Source organism: Rhyacophila brunnea, unplaced genomic scaffold (genome assembly GCF_057557595.1).
Source record: "Rhyacophila brunnea isolate RB1 unplaced genomic scaffold, BYU_Rbru_1.0 scaffold_24, whole genome shotgun sequence".
In the NCBI taxonomy this organism is placed as follows: domain Eukaryota; kingdom Metazoa; phylum Arthropoda; class Insecta; order Trichoptera; family Rhyacophilidae; genus Rhyacophila; species Rhyacophila brunnea.
The window spans coordinates 1,183,112-1,209,303 of record NW_028232904.1 but is presented as its reverse complement, the minus strand read 5'-3'; the positions used below and the strand labels follow the sequence as shown (position 1 = coordinate 1,209,303).

The window sequence follows — 26,192 nt, the reverse complement described above, 5'->3', positions numbered from 1 at the left end:
TAGAACTTATATACCCAGTTTGGCTGCCAAAAATTGATTTAATGCAACGAAGGGCTTCTTTAATGTTAACTTTTTGTATCATAATAGTTTATATAAAAGTTTAAAGAGATTATACCGCCATATGCTATATATATAGGGTAACCTAATCATTTATCATCAGCTCACTGCTAGATGAAGGCCACCCCTAGCTTCGTCTACTCTTCTTGGCCCGTAAATAATTTACCGAATATAATTTCAATATAAATGTTATTTTAAAAAGTGTTATACTCACATACTAAATGTGGCTCTATTCTCAATTTTAACACGACGACGTTTATAATTCTCTCGTAGGATATTAATATACATATTCTAAATTGTCATTAATATAAGAAGAGACAAGGCATCATAATGACATATACTTGTAAATATACTTACCCAAAATTCTTCATTTTCGACCTTCACTCTAAGAATGCTATGGTTCGCCTTAGGTTGTTAAACCATCGGATGGTAGTGAAACTTTATGAGTTGTTATTGTATCTCCTTGTCGATCTTTATTGTATCGCGTGGTCTTGTCTGCCTCCTTACCTATTGGTTTTTTCTAATGTTTCCGAGTTATGCCCAACATGCACCTTTCATGCCACGTTACTTTACTTGTAATTTATGGATTTCTCTTTCATTTAAAGTTCATTTTTCACACGCTTACTTAATTAAGCATTGGTATCAGAAGTTGATTGAAAACTTTACGCTAATGCTATACTTCAGCTGAGGCATGGTCTAAAAAGATCGTGACTACGCGACGCGCAGATTGTGCAAACGACGCGTGCAGAAGAAAACATAATTTGTCATAAAAATTCAACATGCGTCTATTTAATGTTATGTTTATTGTTATATTAGTAATAATAATAATATATTCATTGACATGTTTTCTTTTTTAAGTAAATGCGTAACGTTTTTTAGTCATATTTACACGATTTAAGAATAATGCCTCCGACGACATCACAAAACAAATCGACGTGCTCACAGCTCGACTGTCGCTCTCCGACTGCAAAAATTTCGTGCCACCTATTGTTGAAAATTATTTGCCGTGTCACTGAAGTATGCTCTTAAGACACAATGGGAGGTCACTTTTGAAGATACTATTCAGGCGCACAAATACGCTTCATGCCAGTTTTGTTCTGCACCCAATGTGTGCCACTAATGCTCACGTGAGCATTTGCAACATGGAATCTTAATGAAAGAGATATCCAAAAATTTCTAGTAGCGTTTAGCGTTAGTAGTTTCGAAAATGTTCATGCTGGACATAAGGCGTAAAGATCACAAAGTGATATTAGTGATCAATGTGATAGAGGTTGTAAAGTAGATGAAATGGCAATGGGCTATAATGTCGCACGGTGAGTGGACAACCACTGGACAAATGCCGACATAAAATGGTACCCAAGGAGCACTAAACGCCCACAGATCGACGAGCTCATACAGCTCGGTGGATGTACGTGGCATCTCATAACCAGGGATTGAGATGATTGGATGGAGTTAGGGGAAGCCTTCACCCAGCAGTGGATTGACCCTGGCTTTACTTTGTCAAATTATATAATATAAATAATTACAAGATAAAAAGAACTTTTTATATACCACGTTTTTAAATTTTCTATTGAATCATATAAACTTGACAATTCTATTAATTAATAAATACTTTTTTTTTGTACTTGATAGACATAATAAATAAATATTATAGAATTCTGAAATGTAATTTTGACATATTCCCCCTTAGCAACCAATAATAGTGAGTAGTAAATATTACTATTAAAGATTTTTTTTCCGAAACATACAAAACAGAATTAACTGAAAATGAATTCAATTCTGCTTAAAGATGGCCAAAAGTATTAAAAGAATGCATTGTCGCCGTGTTCTGATATATTCTAAAATTTTCAAATGTCTAGCTAGTCGGGATGTTTGTAAAAAATCTTCAATCGTCCAATACAAATCTCGGACAAACAAGAAAAAATCTGTACCGGACAAACAAGAATACGAGATAATAAAAACGTGGTAATATTGGTATAACAAGTTAATGGGATTATAACAGTTAAACCTTAAACAATAATATGACGAACATATTACTTAACTTGAAAACACCTTAGATATTATACCCACTAGAAAAAATCATATTTAAAAAAAATACGATTAGAACCCGTATAACCTTTGGTATCGCGCCAATCTGTTCATTAACCAATTATACCACGAGCCTCCTATCTAATTACGACAATTTAAACTAGTAGGTCATACATGGAATGCTTATCAAATTGCATTATTATTGATTACCGCTTTTATTGTATTACATCAAGGAATATTCATTGCCTTAATTACTAACCGACGTCCGGCTCTCGCCAAATATTTTACAACGTTTTTCTTAGCTCGTATTCTTATTTGTCCGGTGGTTGTTTGACTGGTACAAATCTTGCAATCGATTTTTAACTAACTTCCCGACTAGCTAGACATTTGAAACTTTTAGAATATATCAGAACACGATGCCAATGCATTTTTTTAATACTTTTAGCCATCTTTAAGTAGAATTGATTTCATTTTCAGTTAATTCTGTTTTGTATGAAAAGTTATTTCGGAAGAAATCCGTAAAAAGTAAAACTATTATCGGTTGTTAAGTGGGTCCTAGCAACCACGAGCGTTACTATAGAAATCAATATAACATTTCAGTATTATTTCTATCAAGTACATCTTTTTTGATCATTTAAGCTAGTCAAGTCAAGTTTATATGACTCAACAGAAAATTCAAAAACGTTGTACATAAAAAGTTATTTTTATCTTGTAATTATTTAGTTATAACGTCTACTTGAACTTTTTAGTAATTTTAGTAAACCATTTCTTTTATTCAAATGAATAATTCACAAGACTTTGAGAATGTAACATTCTATATTATTTATGTGACTCAATCCTAGATCGCAATAAGCCGAATGGGAAACACTGTCACACAAAACAGAGACGTAGTCAACAAATTATTTAATTAATTCAAACATTTATTTTTGACATATCTCACTTCAACTCTGACAGTACAAATTAATACAATTACGACTTATGCAAAAACGGAACGCTAATAATGACTTTGTCTACGTGTATGAGTATATACGAGGAGATCAGTGGCGTGCGGAAGGTTTCCAGCCAGCTGGTAAAATATTATCAAAAGGGTGCACGAAAAAGTCACACCTGCCATTGGTGCCTGCAATAAGTCTATTAATCGCTTTAGATGTTGGTATATTCTATCTACGTGAGAATGAGTATAGGTGGACGTTGTTTTATAAATTCTTAAAATATGGTCCACTTAGTCCATTCGGTGTTCTTCCATGCTTTATAATTTATATTTAATATTTTTTTTATATTTTTGTACCTTTTATTTTACTTTTATACTGTTTTTGTGATACTGCATAATATATTCATTTATTCTTTACACTGTTTCTTTGTTTTTAAATGTCATGTTGTGAACGTCTTCAATTTGTAATTTGTAATGTTCACGGTATGTAAAAAAAAAAAAAAAAAAAGAATTTGAATTTATTTGTTTTGATAGAGGAGTGAATGACGATATGATTGAATTTAATCCGTTTTCGTACACTAAAAATCGTCTCACCTGGATTATCAAGTCATAAATCAAAATTAGTCACAATATTGCAAATATCTCCCATGCGCATAGGCGAGGCCGTGCCGAGGCAGTAACGTCACGCTGCAAGTCGAAACGAATTTGAAATAACCACTTCTGCATATTAATGTGCCAGTGCTGAATTATACCTGCGCCCCATTTTGAGTGAAATTTTATGCTAAAATGTCACATTCGAGTAGTGTGCGGAGGTATATTAGTTTACATGTGTTTTGTGAATACTAACAAAAACACATCGACATATTCGATATGTTTCTGTCAAGACGGGTTTAGATGTGCGACCGGTTTAACGTTTGTTCAGTTATAATTAAAAAAAAAACTACTAAAGCAATATTGATAAAACTTGCACACTTTATAAAACTCAATTATAATGATCTTGAAATAAAGTTACCTGGTTGAGCCGATTGTGAGCGATTGTCATCACCTACCACGAATCCATTATTATTGCCGCAAGACCAAGTGACCGGCAGTTATAGGTCACTAATCGATCGTAAGTGCGAAAACCGGAAGTCACTTCAAGACAACCGCCGCGCGTAGTCAGCTCGAGAGACATCAATAAAACAGTCGTGTTTCGGGCCTGTTAAAAGCCTAGCTGTTGTTAACTACCGAGTGATTCAAAAGTTAGTTCAAGACACTGGTGTGTGTTGGTCTGTTATCGTTAAACCACAGTTTATTGATTAATTCAATCTTACAGAAATACATATCCTCATCAATCATACAACTCATCATCATTCATCCACCTCATATTATATCATCCATCAACAGTGTACCGTCAAGTGCCGCGCACCGGGTAACCCAACAAACAATACCGCGCGAGTGACGGTACAACCAGACCACGGAGCCATCATCAATATCATAAAAGGTCAGTGTATGGCATCCTGTTACCCCCCCCCCTAAATCTAGAATTCACCATCCACCATCACCTTCAAATTATACAGTCTACTGCTAAAAGCGCCACCATTACCTTATAATATAAGCACACCTGCAATTTTCACACCAAATTTGGATCAAATCCGCTATTTTACAACGTTTTTCTTAGCTCGTATTCTTATTTGTCCGGTATACATCTTGCAATCGACTTTTAACTAGCTTCTCGACTAGCTAGGCATTTGAAAATTTTAGAATATATCAGAACACGATGCATTTTTTAAATACTTTTAGCCATCTTTAAGTAGAATTTAATTCATTTTCAGTTAATTCTGTTGTGTATGAAAAGTTATTTCGACACGATTATCGGTTGCTAGGGGTTTGGGGTCCTAGCAACTAAATTATTAATATATACACGTGCCTTACTATGGAAATCAATATGGCATGTCAATTGCAATTTTTTTTGATCGTTTAAGCTAGTCAAGTCAAGTTTATATGGTTCAACAGAATTTAAAAACGTTGTATATAAAAGTTCTTTTTATCTTGTAATTATTTCTAGCTTAAATCCAGGTCCTCAATCAGTGAATCCACAGTGCACCCCTTGTGGTCTGACGAGTACGCCAATGACATGTATACATAATATAAGTCTAGAATTGTCGATCCCCTTTGTTAGACACAGATTTAATCTGTTTAGACAAGGGTCCCGAAACTTTGAAAGTTAATCATGTTATTGAAACTGTGTTTTATATATTATCTACTACATGAGTAGGTATATGAAAACCTACACATCATATTATTAATAAACCATTTCTTTTAGTGGGTATGTATATTAGGTGTTTTCAAGTTATGTATGTTCAATATATTTTCTATTTTGTTTAAAGTTAACGATACCTACATTGTATTTACGACTGTAACATTTAATTGTGTGTGTTATAATCACAGAACAGACAATAAATAGAATACCGATAGGCTATATTCAATACGCTGCGTGTTGATGCCGAGTTTTGAATGTGTGAGTGTCCTACGAAAATGAAGCACGCATTATGAACGTGCAATAGTGTGTAATACACCAACATTTAATGAGCGTAAATGCATAAACCGAGAGCAGTTTTCAGTATTCGACGTAAAACGTATTCTTGACACGTGTGGAAGTTTAACACGGATTCTTCCTTACTCGAGTCGGTTACCTGCTATCGCCTTGCCCGTTATGTATTTCAATTCCCATTATTTCTGAATTCCCTGGTTACAATATAGAGTTATCAAATAAGATATATCTGTTTTAGAGGTATATCTAAATAAGTTGTTTGTGTCACAAGCTGTATGGCATATTGCACCATCTTGTTGGAACCACATATCGTGCAGATCAAAATCATCTAATTTATGCCAAATAACGTGTGGATTTTCATTACTCCAAATGCGACAATATGTTTATTTACGAAGTCATGCCAAAAATTTCCCCATTCCTGAAAATATTTTTTAATGGGTCTGTTTTAAGTTACTCTAAAGTCCAATCAACAAAATTTCGACGCACCAAATGGTCATTCGATTTAAGTTCTTATTCTTCTTATTGTGCCATCCCCTAGCGGAGGTCGGCCACCATCAAGGCGATCTTATCTTTGTCGTCTGCTACCCGGAACAGTTCAGTGGAGCTGCACTCGTACCAATCACGGAGGTTTTTAAGCCACGAAATGCGGCGCCGTCCTCTGCTACGCTTACCGTTGATCTTTCCTTGAGTGACAAGTTGGGGAACGCTGTACTTTTGTCCTCTCATAATGTAACCGAGGTAGGCCGAGTAGGTAAGTTCTTATGATAACTGTATGTTATACGCCTCAAATGTCTTTATGAAGAATATTCCATGTAGCGCCACACGAAAGTCAAAATGTTCGAAAACGACGTGTACTTGATTGTTCTGGATTTTCATCCACACTGATTCCAAACATCGATATTTTCAGCATTACGTTTACGTTTTCGACGGATTGGATTCTTAGTGTACGTCCTGAGTGGCAGCGTTCGGCGCAGCGTTGAGTGTTTTGCGCAACTCAAACGTATAACCGTGTGTGAAAATGTTCGTAGACAATGTCTTTTTTTGGTTATACATTTATACGGTTATACGTTTGAGTTGCGCAGAACGCTCGACGCTGCGCTGAGCGCTGGCACTGAGGCCTCACACTTAACATCACAAAAATTACCATTTGACTCGATATTTCCAATTAAATTACGAATAGTAAGCTCTGTAGGTCGATTACTTTGATCATAGATTTCACGTAAAGCCGAGTAGATTCACAATTATTTGTTGTAATAATTTTTAACAATTCTGAACACAACTGTTAATTTTGGTGGGAATCAGAAAAATAATTACAAGATAAAAAGAACTTTTTACATACCACATTTTTAAATTTTCTGTTGAATCATATAAACTTCACAATTCTATCGATTCAATAGGGGAACAACTCATAAACCCTTGTTCCAAGATAATGGTGTTTGAATTTTTTGCAGTAATTCTCATTCTAATTTTAAAGCCTTGATTTCGATGAAAGTATATGTTTTTTTTATATTTAATTTAGTGGAATTCATCAATGCACAATGAAATTATACATTTTAATAAGGAATTAACCAGTAAATTTGATTATATAACGGAGTTACTGATTAATCTCAGAAAGGGTTATTCGATTTTATGACACATTGAAGAAATTTTTGATTATTATTTTTGCTGAATTATAAAGAGAAGACATTTCTAAATCGAATGGCATTCTTAACTCAAAACCTTTAAATTTTGAGTTGTTCCCCTATTGAACTGAGGTATCGCTATGTATTAATAATTTAGGACAAATAAGGCAATTGTCAACAAATCATTTTTTTGCTATTTTGCAACAAATAAATATAGAATACTGTAATGTCATTTTGATTTCCATAGTAACGCACGTATATATTAATAATTAAGTTTGCTAGGACCACCCCCTTAGCAACCAATAATAGTGGATTGGATTACGGATTTCTTCCGAAATAACTTTTCATACAAAACAGAATTAACTGAAAATGAATCTGCTTAAAGATGACTAAAAGTATTGAAAGAATGCATTGTCATCATGTTCTGATATATTCTAAAAGTTTTAAATGTCTAGCTAGTCGGGAAGTTAGTTAAAAATCGATTGCAAGATTTGTACGGGATAAACAACCACCGGACAAACGACAATACGAGCTAAAAAAACGTGGTAAAATGGCTGCTATGACGTTTAAAAAATTTATAGCACTCATTTGATAACTCTTTATAAATAAATAGCTGCCCGTTAAACGATAGAAGGACTGAATGTCAACAATTACTTATTATAGAATGAAACACAGCCAAATATACTTAACTAAAATTATTTAGAGACGATAATGAAAGCAATAAATTTAACATTTTGAAGTTAATAATACAATATAAGGTTGCCAGAAAGGTGTGCTTAGATCTTTTTAAGGAATTCCCCATCCACAATATATGGCAAACCTCAAATTACCTATTTAAAATATCAGTGCAAGTAACCCATTGAGTGTTTTCACTTTGTAAAAATCGTTTCCACTCATTCGTCAGCCCTCCCAAAAGCGATCAAACGTTTTTTTATCATCCCCTCACAAGAGCAAACAGTACTTTCTGCCAAAGGATCTACATTAAGGACTATTATCTCCCTTTTCTCTACTCTCGGTTTTCCGATTTTTTCCAAACGAGGGGATGTCTATCGAAGAAAAATCGTGTTTTAATTAAGGCTCTTCTTTCCAATGGCGATTAATTTTGTTATATTTTTTTAAATCTATTGTAAAAGAATTTTGACTACATAATATTATAACCTCTACACCCACGATGGCCGCGTGGCTTAAACGCCGGCCTATAGTGTCGAGGGTCCCAGGTTCGAATCCTGGATCTGGCAAGTACACATGTTGTTTTTCAATTTGTGTGTGAGTCAGGGTATGAACCTAATAGGTTGAGCAAGTGACTGACATCAATTTCTCGTAAAAAACAAAAGCTGTTAATATAAACCTCTACTCTGGAGGTCCATATGATCATATTAGGATCGGACATGGTCGAAAAAAAATATTATATCTACTTATACAGAGTTTTATGAATTGTTTGTTTTCCAACACTTGATCGAGATTCATTAACATTTTAGTGCAGTGAAAAATAACAATATAAATTATCGTAATAGATTTTGGGGTTTCCACCGTGTGTATTTCTTCCTTCTTTCCTCGACGTTTCGGGCTCGTTGCAGGGGCCATTATCAAGAGATATGTGTTGTGTATAAGAGAGTAATTAGATATTACAACGTTTTTATTAGCTCGTATTCTTGTTTGTCCGGTGGTTGTTTGTCCAGTACAAATCTTGCAATCGATTTTTAACCAATTTCCCGACTAGCTAGACATTTGAAACTTTTAGAATATATCAGAACACGATGCCAATGCATTCTTTTAATACTTTTAGCCATCTTTATGCAGAATTGAATTCATTTTCAGTTAATTCTGTTTTGTATGGAAAGTTATTTCAGAAAAATCCGTAAACAGTAAAAGACTATTATTGGTTGCTAAGAGGGTTGTCCTAGCAACTAAATTATTAATAAATACGTGCGTTAATATGGAAATCAAAATGACATTTCAGTATTCTATATTGTGTTTTTTTGCTTGTTTTTTAGTTACTTCATATCAAGTACAAGTTTGAGCATATAATTCAACATTATATAAAAAGTTTTTTTTATCTTGCAATTATTTTTATAAATTATTTATATATCAGTATTATGTAAATATCCTAAAAAATGAACATTTTATCTAAAATTATAAAGAACCACACAATCAATTTATGTAATAAAGTGTAGTATTGCACGAAATTAATTATACTGCTTTGATATTCATGTTGATGTCATACAAACTTATCTGAAATATTATGGTAAAATAAATTTCTAGAAAAATAGTGCAGCCTTGCCCAGAAATTTCAACTGATTTTTCATATTTTGTAATTCATAAGTCAAAACTGACATTTTGTCAAATAGTATAATTATAAATAACTGAGGCAGCGACATTTCCCAACCACGTAAAGTGTCTCTTTGTGATTACTTCAAATCACAGGGGGCTGCCGTAACTGCTCACCAACTACTTGAATGTTTGCAACACGTTGTTTGCAAACCTCAAAATTCGAGACCTATAAAGCTTGGTGAGATACCATGTCACACAGCCATACCATCAGACGCCCACATCATCTGGGTTATAATCTTAAGCCATAAAAACCGTATAAGAAAAAAGAATTATTGGTGTCCATGTACACATATATTCGAACTATAAACTATCATTTGCCACGTGCTTCGAACTGACATAGATCAGTGGCGAAGGGTGGAGGTAGGCTGTTGAAATCCGCCATAAATAATACATATTAAACATTCAGCATGCTACGTCTATCTCGGACAGCAGGTGCCCATAGACGGAAGCATGCACGATGAAATTGCTCGCAGAACAAAGCTGGGATGGAGTGGTTTCGGACGTCTGAATAGTATCTTCAAGAATGACCTACCATTATGTCTTAAGCGTAGGGTGTTCAAACCAATGTGTGTGCCCGTGCTCACGTATGGCTGCGAGACGTGGACCCTCAACACGAGAGATGTACAAAGGCTAAGAGTCGCACAGCGAGGCATGGAGAGGTGTATGTTGGACATCACGCGAAAGGACCGTCAGAGAAACGAATGGGTTAGGAAGCAGACAGGAGTACGCGATGTAATAGTCGTTGCCAAACAGCTGAAATGGAGATGGGCGGGGCACATTGCTCGCCGAAAGGACGGCCGCTGGACAAATGCCGTCATTTAATGGTACCCAAGTGGCACGAAACGGCCACAGGGTCGCCCTAAAAGCCGCTGGATTGACGAACTGGTAACATTCGGCGGAAATACGTGGCAGCGAACGATACAGGACGGAGAGAGTTGGAAGAAACTTGGGAAGGCCTTCATCCAGCAGTGGATTGACCCCGGCTGATGATGATGATGATGAAACATTGTTAGTCATGAGTATTTGTTTTTATTGAAAAAAGACTACAATTTACACAATACTATAAAACTAAAAAATAAACAAAATACAAAAATCATATAGCACATAATATATACACATGTATACCAATAACTGTAACAAAATTTAATCAAAATTACATAGTACGTCTTAGTAACCGCAAAACAATTCCAATGTATTGATTTGGTGTTACAAATATATTTTAGTAAATGTATTTACGCAAAAATCTTCCACAAACCCTACGAAGAGGCACTGTTATTTGATGGCGAACCGCATTGTGTTAATCTGATGATGAGGATTCGGAGTCAGTCACCTTTGTCGGAGTCTTCGCTGAACAACTGGTAGGCTTACATGCATCTGAAACAGTTAAGATATGATTGCCAATATGTACGACAAAAAAGGGCATGGAATTGAATACCTTCTGATTAGAGTTGAGCGGCGACGCTACACATTAAAACTAAATAGTCAACAATATTTACATGTTTTAGGACAGGGATGGAGAACCTATGGCACGCGAGATGATGTTGCATGGCACGCGAATGTTTCATTTTGAAGAGAAAAGAAAGGTACTGGCTCGGTTATCAGGACTACAGCGGAAAACGCATTTTGAAAATACCCGATATACTGGATTATTTTTTAGTTTGGGTTAGTTTAGGTTAGGTTAGGTTGGGTTAGGTTTGGTTAGGTTTGGTTAGGTAAACCGAACAAATAATCCAGTTTATCGGCTATTTTTAAAATGTGTTTTCCGCTGTATTCCTGATAACCGAACAGTACCAAAAGAAATTACTATTGTATATATATTTAAAGCGGTCTTTTTATAAAAAAAAATTACAAATAAATATATGAGTAACTACTTACTTATAAATATAAATTAAAAAATAATGACGACATAGCCCTGCCAATTTTCTTCGATTTCTCATATTATGTTTACCAATCTATGCGCAAACGGCAACGACGATATTCATGCATAAACGACAAATCGCATTGTGTAAAATATAGCAGGAAAATCCTTTTCAAGAATAATCATTACGTTTAATGTGAATATACAATAATTGCATAGGTCGGTCCTTAGGATCGGGCAATTAAAAATAAAAATATTCAATCAACAAACCTTATGAAATTAATTATCGGCAGTCATTCAAATATGATATTCCTTTATCTTGTTCATCATCAACTAAATTATTATTTTCATTTTAATTTAATACTTTAAAAAAAATATCCCATATTACAAGCTTCGTCTTTTTCCGCTAAGTGCTTCTGGTAGGTGGAATATTCACCTCATTGGCGAAGGGTGAAGGTAGGCTGTCAAGATCCGCCATAAATAGTGCACACTAAACTTTTTCATTCATACGTATATTTTGTTTTCATTGAAATAATAAGTACTCCAATTTACAGATGGTGTTAGTTAGTTTTTAAAATTCAATTAAACCCTGCGAAACCAAGCCATAATAGATACTAGTCAAAAAATACTCGTGAAACTATAAAATATCTAAAATAATGCAATTAAATCATACATAACTTTGGATATTTCATAGATGGAATAATATTTTTTTCTATTATAGTTTGGTTAGGCAGGGCTTGGTGAATTTAAAAAAATTAACCAAAAATATGTGTAATATGAATTCTTAATCCAATGAAATAGTGTGCACAATTTTGTCGTACCGCCCAAAATATACCATAATTATTACGGTTTGGTTTAGGCAAGGTTTAATTGACTTTTTAAAACTAACCAGCACCATCTGGAAATTGTAGTCGTAGTTAAATAAAAACAAATACGCATGAGTAACAAAATGTGCACTATTTATGGCGGATCTTAACACCCTACCTCTATCCTTCGCTACTGATTCACCTTAATGGTAGCGAATCGCAGGTTATTATAAAAGTTGGGTGTTTCACAACATTCCGAGGATGCGTTGTTTACAATCAAACAGCAAAAGACTTGAAGACTTACTTCGAAATCGATAGTCCAATCGCAGCCAGTCCGATTCGAGCACGCTGTCTATGGTTGGCCTTTTCTGCACCTTGGGCTCCAGTAGTTGTGTCACCAGCATCTTGCACGACCTCGACAAACGACTAGCCGCACCACGATAGAATCTCCATTCTTTTTTCAACTGCATACTGAGCATGGCTCCGAGGGGTGACTCGTCAAATGGAAACTTTTTGTTAAGCATTACGTATAGTGTCACACCGAGTGACCACACGTCGGCTGGACGCGGGGCGTATGGCTCTGAAATCAATACCTCCGGCGAGCAGTACGCCAATGATCCACAGTATGTACTGCTCAACGTCGGCTTCTTCTTTGCGTCGCAGCAGAAACGAGCGAAACCGAAGTCTGACACCTTCGCGTTCATGTGAGCTGTTAGAAGAATGTTGTCGCATTTCAGATCGCGGTGGGCCACGTTGATGCCGTGCAGATATTTAATGGCTTCAGCGATCTGCCGGAACCATGCCATGGCTCTGCCTTCCGATAGCTGCTCATGATCGGAGATGTACGTCATCAGGTCTCCGTTTTCGGCGAAACGCATCAGAAAGAAACAGTGCATCCTCGTCTGAAATATGTGGTGGACTTGGATTATATGTGGATGGTTGAGCTTCAACAGTATATCTATTTCTCGTGGTAAGAAATACTTTACAAAGTCTTTGGAGCATTTGACTCGATCCACGATTTTGCATGCCATGGTATTACGTCTTGCTGTCCTGGTTCTATTCTCGTATTCCACATAGTACACCTGTGAAATGAGGAATCTTTTTACATGATGCAGGTGATCACTAGATTGGTGTGATTAGTGTCATAGTAAATATATATTTTTTTAAATTAATACCACGACTGATAATACTTGATAAAATTTAGATTTAAATTATGATTGATTTAAGTTTTGTACTACATCATATTTCATACTATAACTTGAAGAATATATTTGGATGTTTGTACTGTCCTTCGGTTTTTCTTTATACAAAACCACACGCGCAGTTGGATTTCTACAAAATTTGGAGAGTAATCGGAGGCCGATGAGCCGGAGTGCATGGTCGGGGTCTCGAATTTTAGATTTAACCCGTTGCACCCCGGGGACAGTTTTACGGTTTTTTCAGAAAAAGGCCGCCCCGTACAGGGCTTTGAAACGCGGAAGATAATGCTGCAACCCCCATTTTTTATTGAAAATGTCGCTAGCATGTGTACGTTTAAAAAATATTGGCGCTTATTCCAGCTCGATCGGCGATCAAATGGCAAAGTTAGAAATTGTTTTATTAGAATCGCTAATCGGCAAGGAGCCAACCGACCCGCTGCGGCGCGGGCAATGCTGTGCTGCCACATTAGAATGATTAACTCACGGAGAATAATTATATGTAACGGCATCAAGAGTGGGGGGTTGTAAAAATCTATATATTTTGGCACCAAATGGAAAAGCCACAAATCGAAAAGCCCTGGAATGATGTATTGAATATTTATATTATATAGAAAAGCCTTAAAATAATAAATCGAATATGTACTACTTTTTAAGATATTGAAATGCAATAAATGTACAAAAATATTATGTTAAAAATAAAAATCTCCAATATTATATTTGTTTTTACTTTTTTAAATTCAATCCTTTGCACTCTACACATTCGATTTAGAATTTTTATTATCAAATATTAAACCACTATACTCCCGGGCAGCGCCGGGTGATACTGCTATTATTTCATATAAATTGTATTTAGTGACTCAGATTTGATAACTGATAAATTGTGAAGGTACTGCAAAAAGTTTGTAAATCTCAAACACATGTTATGAGTTATGACCATTTTAAAGTTTGACATCTTCTATACGCCCACGATAGCCGAGCGGCTTAATGTCGTGGGTCCCAGGTTCGAATCCTGGGTCTGGCAATTACACATATTGTTTTTAAATACGTGCTTGAAGTCATAGTATGGACCTAATAGATTGAGCTAGTCACTAGTGGCTAACATCCATTTCTCGTAAAAGCAATTCTGTTAATGCAACTTCCACTCTGTTGAGATCCATATTGTGGAGTTGCTTTCAAAAGTTGGTAAGTTTCAAAATAATGCTGATTTCTTTGTGCCTTATGTGCATGGATCTCAGGATCGAGCCTGGTGAAATAAATCGGAGTCTGGTGTCGATGTGCGGAAGTACACCTCACACGGCAACGAAAGGCGGGGAGAATCTGGAGGCAGTTTATCTAAAGTGTCTGACATGACAGTGGCGAGGGGTGGAGATAGGCTGTTAAACTTTATCAGCCATACTTATTTGATGTTGCTGGTTAGCTTTTAAGAAATCAATTAAATCCTGCCTAAACCAAAACACAATAGTTTAGGTATACTATCTATACGTAGGTATACTATGTATACGAGGTATACTACTCAGTGCCGAAGGGTGTAAGTAGGCTGGATCCGACATAAATCCTTCTTTTTCTTTGGCCATATCCGCCCCTTAGCTGGAGCATATGGACACCACGTGACGCCTCCAAGAATCCCTGTCGCTCGCCAGTCTTCTTGCTTCGTTCCAGGTCAAACCAGCATCCCGTAGCTTCGCCGAATACACTCTGTAGATTGTATTTAACGGCCTTCCAAGTCGCCGGAATCCGGTCGGCTTGAAGAACAGGCAAGCCAGGTTAAAGTTCTCTTCTGGCATCCGCAGCACGTGGCCGAGCCAGGTCCGACGTCGCCTCTTCACTTTCAGCGTGATGAGAGGCTGCTTGGTGCGTTCTTTTATATCCTCGTTGCTCCTAAAGTCATACCCACCGCACATCCAGTATTTGTCGCAAACATATGTTTTCGAAGCTCAGTATCTGGGTGTGCAGTATTCGTCGCAAACATAAATAGTGCACATTAAACTTTGTAAGTCTTTCGTATTTTTGTCTTTATTGAACTAATACTACAATTTACAGATGGTGTTGGTTAGTTTTTAAAAATCAATTAAACCTTATCCAAACTAAACCATAATCGTTTTGGTATGCTATGGTCGATTCGACAAAATAGTGCAAACTTATTTGTTTTCGATAAATTCAGAATACATAAATCATATTGTTGGTTAGTTTTCTTAAATTCATAAAGCTTTCCTAAACCAAACTATAATAGATAAAAAATATTATTATATCTATAAAATATCTAAAACATATAATTTCATGGTTATTTTATCTATAAAATATCCAACGTTATGTATAATTTCATGGCATAATTTTAGATATTTTATAGATAGACGACTATTTTTTGACCATTATCTATTATGGCTTAGTTTTTGCAGTGCTTAATTGAATTTAAAAAAAATCTAACCACAACCATCTGTAAATTATTGTAGGCTTAGTTCAATGGCAAAAAATATGTATGAATGATAAAGTTTATTATGTACATTGGACTCTAAAGTCGCGCCCAGCGCGTAACAATTAAGATGGCCATTCGATATAATTAGCATGCTATTTAAATGTGGCGATTAAAAAGTAATTGTCAGCAGTCAATGTATTCAGCCTACCTCCAACCTTCGCCATTGCTATGGGTGGTCCAACGAAAATAATGCACACTTTTTCAGTAATACTAATTTGTTTTCGTTGAATTTAGAATACATATTACAGATGGTGTCGGTTAGGTTAGGTTAAATTCTATCTATAAAACATCTAAAATTATATGTGATTTAATGGCACCATGTTAGATCATTTGCAGATAGACGAATGTTTTTTGACTATTATCTCTTATGCCTTGGTTTAGACATGGCTTAATTGAAGTAACGAAAAACTAACTAACACTATCTGCAATGTGTAATCAATAGACACAAATAAGTATGACTGACAAAGTTTAATGTGCACTATTTACGTCGGATCTTAAAAGCCTATCTTCACCCTTTGACACTGTAATATGATGATGATAATAAGGAAACCTTTGCAGAGGAACCTTCTCCGATCTTTCTGATGATGTTCAAGCCCCTGATGGTTAAACCTCTCACTAGCGTTTTGTCCGATGCAGCAAGTCTCCGCGCACGGTCTGCCATGGCGTATATGTCTTTCGTTTCGCATCTCACAGATAATTTGATGTAGTATTGACCAACACTGTATTGATTTGAAATATGATTTGATATCACGTTATATTTATGACATTTTTTTTTACATTGTTAGAAAATGAAAAAAGTTATAGTAATGACAATTTTGACAATTGATCGACGATCTATAAAAACCTATTTTATTTAAAACAAAACAAAATAGAACAAAAAATTCAAATTTTCCATGCCGCATAAAAAAATCTTTTTCCCTAGTAAATAAACTATAATGACATCATTATTTTATTTCTTTAGCAACGTTTTTATTAGGTCGTATTCTTGTTTCTCCAGTGGTTGTTTATCCAGTACAAATCTTGCAATCGATTTTTAATTAACTTCCCGACTAGCTAGACATTTGAAACTTTTAGAATATATCAGAACACGATGCCAATGCATTCTTTTAATACTTTTAGCCATCTTTAAGGGTGGACATGCTCAGCGTAGATCAAAATGGAGCTTTGTTCTATTTTCAAAGCATGATCCTGGACATTCCTTAAACGTTGTAGATAATCTATTTATATAATTTTGAAGCCTTATTATCCTTTATATTTATTTTCTTATCTTTATATTTATTTATTATAATATCGAAATAATGCTGACAAGGCCTGAAGTCGTTGACAGCTACAATATAGGTACCTAATAGTATTTTTTTTAAATTTAATATCACACAAATAAATTATAACTTAATAAAAATGGATATAAATTAACTCGTTCAGTGCGCTCACCGCGCCTGGCCCAAGGCCATTAGAAGTCATTAGCATGTTATCCAAATAGGATAATCAAGGGGTAAGGAGGGACATGCTCAGCGTAGGTCAAAATGGAGCTTTTGTTCTATTTTCAAAGCATGATCCTGGACATTCATTAAACGTTGTAGATAATCTATTTATATAATTTTGAAGCCTTATTATCCTTTATATTTATTTTAAACATTTGATGACTGCATAAAGTATTTTTATTACATAAAATAGTATTCTTTTAAACCTCTCGCTCTAATGTTTTAGAATATAGTCATATTTCAGTACATAAATGTGCAGTGGTGTTAAGATTTTTTACATTTATTAATTTTCAAACGCATTTATAAAACCACCAGTACAATTTATGTCGACATTATTATAGTGAAATATTTACGATAAACAAATATATTGATAATCTCTGTGATCCCAAAATTGACAAGAATTAGGCATTTTATTATTCAAAAAATGGGCAAGATTAACACATTTGAAGATAATTCTAAAGAAACTAATTATAAGCTATGTCTTTCATACAAACATCCTACGAATAATGATTGCTTTATAATAATTATTGACCTAAGAATAAGGTAGTGTTTTTTTAAATACGCATTTCTTTTGGCATTCCCCAGTGGTTAAGCTACAACATACGGCCGTAGTCATAAATTGACAAACTATAATTTAAGTAGGGAGTAAAATGATGTGTAAAAAATGAATAATGAGAAAAAAAGCTCCACTTTGACCCACGCTGAGCACGTCCGCTATAGAATTGAATTCATTTTCAGTTAATTCTGTTTGGTATGAAATGTTATTTCGGAAGAAATCCGTAAAAAGTAATACACTATTATTGGTTGCTAGGGGTTTGGGGTCCTAGCAACTAAATTATTATTATATACGTGCGTTACTATGGAAATCAATATGAAATGTCAAAATGACATTTCAGTATTCTATGTTTATTTATTCAGTATTATTATCAAGTATTTTTATATTATTATCATTTTTTTTTTGATCGTTTAAGCTAGTCAAGTCAAGTTTATATGATTCAACAGAAAATTTAAAACCGTTATGTATAAAAAGTTCTGTTTATCTTGTAATTATTTAGTAAATACTACCAAGTGGCAGTACCACTAATTGTCAACACTCTCATATGTCTTCGTCAAATTTTCTGGTACATTCATACTAACATGTGGTTTCCACATTAGATATATATGCCTAGGTATATATTATATGTCCAGAATTATATTAATATTATATTTATATCCCCGGATCCCAGGTTCGACTCCTGAGTATGGCAAATACATATATTGATAAACAATGTGTGTTTAGAGTCAGATAATGGACCTAATAGGTTGATCAAGTGGCTAACATCTATTTATCGTTAAAACAAAATCTGTTAATACAAACCTCCACTCCATGGAAACTCTATTGGGGGTTAGCAATGTACAATTAAATTGTACAGTTCAACAAATAATCAATCCGGATATTCTAGAACATAAAATTGAATTAATCAATAATTATTACAGAAAGAGTGATCGAACATTGGCAGAAATATCGATTCATGGGCGAATTCGGAAATTTTCTCCCTGTCCATCGCCGTTTAATAGGGATTTAGTGCTGGACTCAAACAAGTCTCTGAGATTCTTGAACGAGGACGCTTTTTTTCTATCAGGGCCTCGCTTACAGGAGATATTCCCTTAATTCAATGATACTCAACTTTTTTTTTCTTCGGGCAAAATACATACGCGGGCCGCATCACTACTGGTGTGACGAAAAAAATCATGAAACCCCCCCTTTTTCACAAAACATTTTTGAGATATTAAAAATTATGCGTGTAATTAATCGTGTGCAATAGCAACACTCTTATACCAGATCTGATGTGGGCCTTAAGGCCATTGGACCCGTTTTTTCCTGTCTTCTCAGAATCGTGGAAATGGCAAGGACGTTTAACACGAATTGACACATAATAAACACTTTATTTATTTAAAATCTAATAAATAATATTCAAATAACACTTTTTGTGTCATTAAAATTTTCTGATTCGCTTTACTTTTTAAAATAAATGACAAATAGTCGGTCCTGTTTTCGAAATTGGCCAAAACGACTGTCACGCCACAGTGAATTTTTGAACCTAATAATAGTTTTGCAGGTATATATTGTATGAAAGAAATGGGTAAAACAATACATTTCATTGATTAACTCACGTACTTTTTTTAATTTCAGAAAAATAAAGATTTTAAAGCCATTTTAGTTTGAGTATACATCAGCCAATTTTGAATGATTTTTTCTCACAAAATAATATATACTGCACAATAAAAATATTTTTTTATTATAATATAACATTTCCGTAATACTATAAATAATAATTAACACTGAAAAAATAAATAAAACCCTATAAATTCGGTACAATTAGTGACGCTATATTACCAAAACACGTCGTACGTTTTCATGTATTTATCCTATTTTCAGACAATTTAGATATATAATTATTTTGCAAAATTAACAAAAAGAGACCATTTGATCGATTAATCCATATAGTTTTTCTAATTTCTCATTTCTAACCTTAGTAGGCTTCTAAATTTCAACGGGTGAGGACGTCTTTTTTTTCCAAATTTTTATCCGTCGCGAACAGTATTTTAACTCATAGAAAAATGACCTTTACTCGCATTGCAGTAACAATCAAATTGGCAAGACCACATGACGTAGACCAGGTGTTATAATTTGTGTTGACAAATCAAACATCATAAAATACCAGTGAATGTCAAACTGAGAAAAATGTAGTTATATTATATTATTTATTATCTTGTAATACAAATGGTTGCAGCATGTGAGATATTGTAAGATAATTGAATCTTATAACCACGGTGTCTACAAAGAAGTCCTAAAGGTATTCGTTCGGTGCAACATTTATAAAAAAAAATATTTTGGACTTGAGCAGTTTAGATAAAATATAGGTGGACTTTAATTATTTTGATAAATACCTACTTGGTTGGGCTTTAAACGATTTGAAAAACTTTGCATGTACTTAATACAGTTTTTATGTACCTGGGTCGCCATGTTTTGTTATTTTCAAAGGGACGTATCCAGGAGTATGTTTATTGGCATTATCAATAGAAACAAAATAATATTATTTTTCAAGGTCTATTTATTATCGATCTTAAGTGGTTTATGTCACAAATAGTAAATTTGTAGAAAATTTAAAGTAAAATACGTTTTCGAATGCTGTCATAGTAATGGCCACTGAAACATGTGTCATAATTTTCCTAATCGTCAAAATAATAATAAAATAAGTGTTTTGGGGCAGAAAATCACGTATATGTTTTATGATGTATGTATTTTTCAGATGGTTTGTGGTAAAATCTTTTTTTTTCATACTGCCACAATTCAACTATTCATAATTAATTGTTTGTTAAATTTTTCATTGTGCACTTTGACTTAATAGGTAGGTGTTAAAGTTTTTACCTTACTTTATTGTATTAATTTATTGTTAAGTGAGAATTAGCTGCTTTCGTTGTCAGTGTGTATTTGATGAGTGCGCATAGTGCCTGACGATGTCGAAAGGCGAAACCAGGATCGCATAAAACGACTCAAATGAAATAGTACAAAACTTAAATCCATTAGAATTTAATATATTTAATGCCGAGTTGAATTGAATGGAATCACCTTAGGCATTTATTAGTAATTATTTAACACAAGTAAAAAATATATTGAGGTAAGAACCTAGTTCATTGAATAATAAAAACAATATTACTCTTTACATCACAACTGACAAGATTTATATGAATTGTATATTGCCTGAACTCATTGATCCTAGACTAACACGGTCGATGGATATAAGAAACCCTCAATATCATAATTATATTAGATGCTATCAATAGAAAAGAAAAAAAAAATAAAAAATAATAAAAAATAATAATTTATAGATAATAGTTATTCTAATACATTACATACCGTTAAGCCTGTACACTAATTAAAGAACCAATTATTAATTTTCTATACACACTAATGTTCCGAAATCCTCCGCGGTGACCAAAACGTACTGCCGTCAAATACACGTTATTATAATAATGGTTTCTTAAATCTTGATTGTTGCGTAATAAATTTAAAAAAAATTGTAAAAAGTTGTAAATATTCATTGAATTGCTTTCTTTTATGAGTCATGTTTTTATAATTCAATAAAAACGCAATAATAACAGAAATCTTTTATGCATCTTGTGAATGTTTTAAACTTATAATTTGTAATGTGAGCTCATGAAAAAATGAATAACTTTTGTATTCATACACACCGATATATATAAATAATATACCAATTTGAAACACCTCAGAAACATACATAAGTATTAGATTTTTTTTTGAAAAATATTTGAATTTGAACCCACAATATGATAGGTTCAAGAAAAGGTGTCACTTCACAAATTCAGCATATCAATAATATGAGGTTCTTATTTGGAGGTCTACTATTTTTATTCTTATAATTTATTCTACCTACCACAAAAATGTTTATAAAATTTGTTAGGAAAAAAAATATTATTAATTCAACACTTTTAAAACCTCTGATTTCGTATCTACTCCCAGAGACGCTGTTTGTTTTTTTATGCGCGCTCCGCGTATTGCTATTTTGTTGTGGCTCTTACGTCAAATTTGATTCTTACGAATGAACCCATAGGCCTTAATGACAATCCTCTTCGGGTGTCACTATCTGTGCGTCAAAGTCGAAACGAATCTCAAGATATACGAAATTCCTGATAATAAATGTGTTTCGGGCCGCACATAAAAGCTTAAAAGGCCGCATGTCGCCCGCGGGCCGCAGGTTGAGTATCGCTGCCTTAATAATTGATAGGATACAGGAGTTGATATCTCTCGGGATGCTGCACGATGTGGCCAATGTCAGCCAACTTTTTTTATCTGTATTTGCAGTACTCAAAGCCTTAAAACTTTGAGTTATGTCCATATAGAACTATAATGTAGATTCCGGTCCGTGTCCATGTCAATATGGGACTGATGTTGAGATGTTTAGTGGTTTATTTCATTTTTATTTCAGATGAATATTTCGACCAGAAGTGTATGTAATTAATTGTTTGTCAGCGTAATTCTTAATATTGAAGATATTATCTTATTAATTACAGAACTCTATGTAGATAATCTTTTGAATATATTTAAAGAATTTTCTTTGATTATTATCATATTTACCAAGAACGAAAATTATTCCTTTTATAATTAATTCCCACCGTATTTCTAATCTTTTTTTGAATTTCTCAAGCATACAAGAAAGATTTTAACTTTTAGATTAAAATAAACGTTTATTTTATTCCAAATTGAATGATTTACAAAATGATAACATCAGAAGGCAGGTATAGCACATAATGCTTAATTCATATTGTTAACTTAATGCAGTGGTTTCCAAACTTTATGCTACTACGCCTCTCTTTAAAAAAATCTAATCTTGGCGCCTCCCCCCTTTATTTCATTAAATAATACAACACCTTTTTAAATAGTCAACAATGTACTAATACAAAAATTAAAAAAATATATAAAAATAATAAGATAAAAAGAACTTTTTAAATACAACATTTTTAAATTTTCTGTTGAATCATATAAACTTGACTTGACTAGCTTAAACGATCAAAAAAATTGTACTTGATAGAAATACTGAATAATGAAATTTCATTCCATATTGATTTCCATAGTAACACACGAATATATTAATAATTTATTTGCTAGGACAATCCGCTTAGCAAAAAATAATGGTATTGAAATAACTTTTCATACAAAACAGAATTAACTAAATATGAATTCAATTCTACTTAAAGATGGCTAAAAGTATTAAAAAATGCATCGGCATCGTGTTCTGATATATTCTAAAAGTTTTGAATGTCTAGCTAGTCGGGAAGTTAGTTAAAAATCGATTGCAAGATTTGTACCGGACAAATAAGAATACGAGCTAAGAAAAACGTTGTAAAGTAAACAAGGTTTTACCATCTACTTATAAGTATTATATTGTTTTTTAAATTAATTTGTTTTTCATGCGATGAATGTGCTTGTTTATTAGCACAATCAATTATTTCAATAGTAGTCAATCCAAATTCATCATCGTTCATTAACAAATGGATTCTAACATGGGCCCCACATTCTGAAGCAGGCCCCCAGGCCAGGATTATCATTTAAGTATATCAATCATCATATAGGTATCACATATACACACGATGTTTTTTACTATTATTAAAATAATTTGAAAAGTTCATTAGCAAACTAACCAAGAACTCTGTATAGTAATAGATTATTTTTTGCTCCACTATATCTGGCGCAGAAATCATTTAAAAATGGAAACATGGCGAATTTAGTTTTTTTGTAATTTTCATTTCGAAAGCTCCAATTTTTTATGAATGCCTTCACTTTGTCTTTTTAAATCAGTGAATGCATTAGTGGTCCTTGCATTGATTTATTCACTCATTTTTTTTTAAATTTCAACCAAATAGACAAGTTTACCAACAAAATTATCGTTTCTAAACAATTTTGCCTCAAATTTCAACATTATGATTTGACCCTTTTATTTTATTTTTGAGATAGACAGCGCTGTTCACAATAGTATAGAAATGAGGTATTATAAAATTAGTCTCCATATTTTCAGACATGTTTGCCCTCTTTTAGAACTGTTTTTTTTTTATATAGTTTATAATTAGCGGCCGTTTTATAAACTATGCCTTTGCAAACTGCAAACCTGTGGATACATTAATTGTGTTAAACTTTTCGCGCCTCCCAGTTTGGAAATCGCTGACTTAATGAATAACGTATTAGCGTTTAATAATTTCAATTTTACCATAACGTCTGTTTTTGGCATTGTAATTATGATATTTTATCAAAAATAGAGCTGTAGAGTTCTGTACATAACACAATGGAATGGCTTCATCCAATAACTCTCTCCAGCAGCCTATCCAATGTAGTCGCTTTCTCTTCTTCTACATAATATGTATTTATCATAGTACTTATATTGAATTGTTCTATATTACTCACTTTTACGGCTTATCCAAAGATGTTGAAAAATACCTGTATGTATTGTTATAGCCCCGCGATTTGAGCTTACCTTTATATTATTCTTATTAGGTGTCAGTAAGCACTTTTTTCTAGATGCCTTTATGGATACTTCGCATTTACTATCGAGTTTCTCAAAGACTTTGGCACGCAAACTACTCTACTTGATGCTAGTCAAATGAAAATTGTGCCGGCTGAGAGAATATGTAAAAAACTATTCTTCTACCCGCATCAGGTATTGCTAATTTGAATTCGGCCAGGGCCTATGAAACCGCCATGCAAAAACCCTGGAACATTCTTTGTAGCGCAAGGCGGTGGTGATTCTGATGAATATTTTGTCGTATTCATTGGGAACTGAGGACTGCGATTTGTAGCCGAGTTTTTTCCCGTGGTAAAAAAAATGTCGCATAGGACTGATATTCTGAGCATATACTTATCCTATCTTATATTATTATGACTGCAGTCACTGGATTTGAAAGACATGAATCATCATTACATGTCACCATTTATTATTTTTAGTCTTTTTATTACATCAATACAGAAATTAAAAAGTGTATATCTAGAAATGCGTTTGATAAAGATTTGATTAATCTTTCATTGTTTCAAACTCCCTTCTACCGGATATTGTCGCCTGAGGATTTCATACGTAATATCCATTGTTGTTTTTTAATATACTTAATGAAAATAGCTTTACTATTAAGAGCATACATAAGTGAAACGGCAAATAATTCTCAACAGTAGTTGGAACGAAATTTCGCAGTCGTCGCCAATCGGAGACTGACAGTCGAGGTGTGAGCTAAGGCATGGTCTAAAAAGATCTGACTAGGCGATGCGCGGATTGTGCAAATGACGCGAGCCGAACGAAATATAATTTGTCATAAAAATCCAACATGCGTCCATTTAATGTTATGTTTATTGTTATATTACTAATAATAATAGTATATTCATTGACATGTTTTCTTTTTCAAGTACATGCGGAACGTTTTTTAGTCATCTTTACTGACGTGCGAACAGGTCGACTATCGCTCTCCGAATGGAAACGCGGCCGAAATTACGTCCCACATACTAGTGAAAATTATTTTCCGTTTCACTTATGCACGCTCTTAAGTTAGCTGCAAGTTATTTCATTTATTTGAATAGAAGTTTGCACTTCTACTATGACATTCCACTATAATTTTAGATTCACTCAATTAGCTGTACCTTACAGCTGAAAGTCTGGAAGTCACATATTCAATATTTTGCACGAGAGCTGTTTTAAGATAGTTAATATTATAATCTAGTTAAAATACTCACTCGCGTTCGGACTAAAACTCTGTATGTTACTATAGACTTCGGCATTTTTGCAATTAATTTTTTTGCTATAGATTATATTTAGCAAATAATTACAAGATAAAAATAACTTTTTATATACCTAAAAGATTTTTAAATTTTCTGTTGAATCATATAAACTTGACTTGACTAGCTTAAACGATCAAAAAAATTTTGTACTTGATTGAAATAATACTGAAATGTCATATTGATTTCCATAGTAACGCACGTATATATTATTATTATTAATAATTTAGTTGCTAGGACCCCAGACCCCTAGCAACGAATAATGGTGTCGAAATAACGTTTCATATAAACCAGAATTAACTGAAAATGAATTCAATTCTACTTAAAGATGGCTAAAATGCATTGACATCGTGTTTTGATATATTCTAAAAGTTTCAAATGTCTAGCTAGTCGGGAAGTTAGTTAAAAATCGATTGCAAGATTTGTACCGGACAAAAAAACCACCGGAAAAATAAGAATACGTGCTAATAAAAACGTTGTAAAAATAAATAGTGAACAATTTGTATTTAAAATATATTGTTTTATAGTACTTAAGTGTTAACTACAAAAAACAAATACT

At 33.6% G+C, this 26,192-nt stretch overlaps 1 protein-coding gene and 1 long non-coding RNA gene across 2 annotated transcripts in view; both read right to left on the bottom strand.

Annotated features, from left to right (window-relative positions):
- LOC147068866 (uncharacterized) overlaps positions 1-26,192 on the bottom strand; it is a 186,321-nt gene that overhangs the window by 99,945 nt on the left and 60,184 nt on the right. The window lies entirely within an intron of this gene.
- On the bottom strand, positions 10,800-16,499 carry Tssk (Testis-specific serine/threonine kinase). Its single transcript, XM_085951278.1, has 3 exons — positions 16,389-16,499; positions 12,471-13,248; positions 10,800-10,876 (listed from the first exon to the last, which is right to left on the bottom strand). The coding sequence occupies exons 1-3, from the start codon at positions 16,497-16,499 to the stop codon at positions 10,800-10,802; spliced, it is 966 nt and encodes a 321-aa protein (XP_085807404.1).